The sequence below is a fragment of the Clupea harengus genome, chromosome 23 (genome assembly GCF_900700415.2).
Source record: "Clupea harengus chromosome 23, Ch_v2.0.2, whole genome shotgun sequence".
NCBI classification, from domain to species: Eukaryota; Metazoa; Chordata; class Actinopteri; order Clupeiformes; family Clupeidae; genus Clupea; species Clupea harengus.
This window is the reverse complement of record NC_045174.1, coordinates 24975251-24977750: the sequence shown is the minus strand read 5'-3', so window position 1 is coordinate 24977750 and position 2500 is coordinate 24975251. Positions and strand designations below refer to the sequence as shown.

Below are 2500 nucleotides of genomic sequence, written 5' to 3'. Positions count from 1 at the left end.
TCCGTTTCCCTCTCCCTCTCTCTCTCTCTCTCTCTCCCTCTCCGTTCCTTTCTCTCTGTTTCTGCAGGGAACTCTCGCTGGCCACTCCGGGGGTGGCACGGGCCCGCCCACTCACAGGCACTGTCATCTCACACACGAGCACGCTTGCTCGGACCGCTTTGGCAAGAACGCGCTCACGCCAAGTCGAAGACAGATCCGCGTTCACGCACGGAATCCGTTTACATACACGCTCACACACTCTCAACTCGAGAGGGGCCTGCTGCACACGACTCCTCTTCGGCTGCCAGGGAAGCGAATCCTCCAAAGAAACCGCGCTCGCTCATCCGGCTGCCCGTGAAGCCTGCATTCCGTCCGAGAGCCGCACCGTGCCCCCCTCTCCCCGCCGTACCCACCGAACACAGGCCTTCGCACCATGGCGGATTCTAGCAGCAGCGCGTCTGCGGCCGGAGCCGCGGGCTCGAATAGCAGCGCCGCCGGGGCTGGCGGAGCGGTCGCGCCCGGGGAAGCGACGGCAGCCGCGGGATCGAAGCCAGGCCTGGAGTCGGTTAAGGGACAGAATTTTGACGTTGGCCCCCGCTACACCGATCTCCTGTACATCGGCGAAGGGGCCTACGGGATGGTCTGGTAAGAAGGAATATGTTGTTTGTGTTGATTTCAGGTCTGGAAAATCGCAGATCTGTTTGGCGAACTAAAAAGGTGTTGGCTCACTAGCAGTCCATAGGCTTAGAGAGGGAAGACTCGGATGTAAACACAACCTAAAGGCCTAATGTTTTTTACTTTCATAACCTCATAAAACCATCATCTCAAAGGGTTGCTGGTGTTCTCGGTGTCATGTAAACATCAACAGATTGCCAGGAACGCACCCATCAAACGCTAGCCATGGTAGCTAGCTAGCTAGCTCGCTACTGAACTGTCATGTTGATGCTCAACGTCCGCTAACTAGCTCGCTAGCTCTTAGCACACAGAATCTCCCCTTTTACATCCGGCCTGTTCACCCACCCCTGGTGATCGGGTAACTTTATGTCCTTTTAAGTGACAGGGAATGGATGGGAAGGCAATAATGATAAGCAGACAAACAGTAGATTGACTTGGGTATTGCCTGCATGCTAAGCTGCTAGCGAGTAATTCCTCTCTTGCTCCACGACTAAATGGGCGTGGTTAAGAGGTTGCCAAATCATTTTTTGATACAGGAAGTGAGCCGAGTGTTACTGCGCAGCGTTCGGTCCGCAGAACTCTAGCTTGTGTCACAGCGGGCGAACTCTCAGGGTGTTTATAAATATTAGTGTTGTTAGTGGTGTTGTTATTATCAACTGGACACGTTGTTTTGCTACAGGAAGTTGGTTAATTCCACTTGCAGAATTGCGCAACGATGAAGGGTCTGTAGATGGCGCAGTGAAAAGGCGCAGCTTTCTCTGCTCTTTAAACATGTTTGACTTCTGGTCCTCAGAGTTCGCTTTGTTTACATTCGTTTGAAAGCCATCTATACAGTTACAATCTGATTGGTTGTCAGTTCCATTTAAGAACACTATTTCACACACTCACACACACATACACTCGACCTCACACTCACTCACACACACACACACACACACACACATACTCGACCTCACTTGACATCTAAAAGTAATCACACTAAACTTTGCTGCTTAGTGCAGCTGTGGTAAAGGTTTAGTTTTTTCATTTTGTCTACGTGAGGCTGCTCGAACAGGCCTTGGTGTGTGTGTTGTGTGTGTGTGTGTGTGTTGTGTGTGTGTGTGTGAGAGAGAGAGAGAGAGAACAGACTGGTGTTTTGTTCTATAAGCCTTCTAGAGAGATTTCTGACAAATACCCTTCGGCCCGACGATAACAATAACCCTTACAGAACACACACCTCTCACGCCACCTTTCTCTCCCTCTCTTTCTCTCTCTCATTCTCTCTCTTCCTCTCTGTCTCTCTTCCTCTTCCCCTCTCCTTCTCTCTTTTTCTCTCTCCCTCTCACTCCACCTTTCTCTCTTCCTCTCCCTCTTCCTCTCTCTCTCCCTCTCTCCTTCTCTCTCTCTCTCTCTTCCTCTCTCTCTGTCTCTCTTCCTCTTCCCCTCTCCTTCTCTCTTTCTCTCTCTCCCTCTCACTCAACCTTTCTCTCTTCCTATCCCTCTTCCTCTCTCTCCCTCTTTCTCTCTCTCTCTCCCCCTCTCCCTCCCTCGGTGTCTCTCTCTCTCTCTCTCTCTCTCTCTCTCTCTCTCTCTCTCTCTCTTTCTGGCTGTAGGTGTTTCAGGCATGACAGTGAGTAGGGGTATTATAGAGGCTCATTCAGATTCTTCAGTCTGATCGGTGTGTGTGTGTGTCTGTGTCTGTCTGTGTCTGTGTGTGTGTGTGTGTGTGTGTGTGTGTGTGTGTGTGTGTGTGTGTGTGTGTGTGTGTGTGTGTGTGTGTGTGTGTGTGTGTGTGTGTGTGTGTGTGTGTGTGCCAGAAGTGGTCATAGAAGAAGGGTAGGACTGTTGTAACATGACCACTACTCCC

The 2500-nt window shown here is 51.0% G+C and overlaps 2 protein-coding genes across 2 annotated transcripts in view; both read left to right on the top strand.

Moving 5' to 3' along the window:
* LOC116218613 (battenin-like) overlaps nucleotides 1-2500 on the top strand; it is a 47700-nt gene that overhangs the window by 19639 nt on the left and 25561 nt on the right. The window lies entirely within an intron of this gene.
* LOC116218829 (mitogen-activated protein kinase 1-like) overlaps nucleotides 48-2500 on the top strand; it is a 9015-nt gene continuing 6562 nt past the window's right edge. Inside the window, exon 1 of the mRNA XM_031561677.2 lies at nucleotides 48-624. Coding sequence (XP_031417537.1) covers nucleotides 413-624 — 212 coding nt within the window. The 5' untranslated portion in view covers nucleotides 48-412. The remainder of the gene's footprint in view (nucleotides 625-2500) is intronic.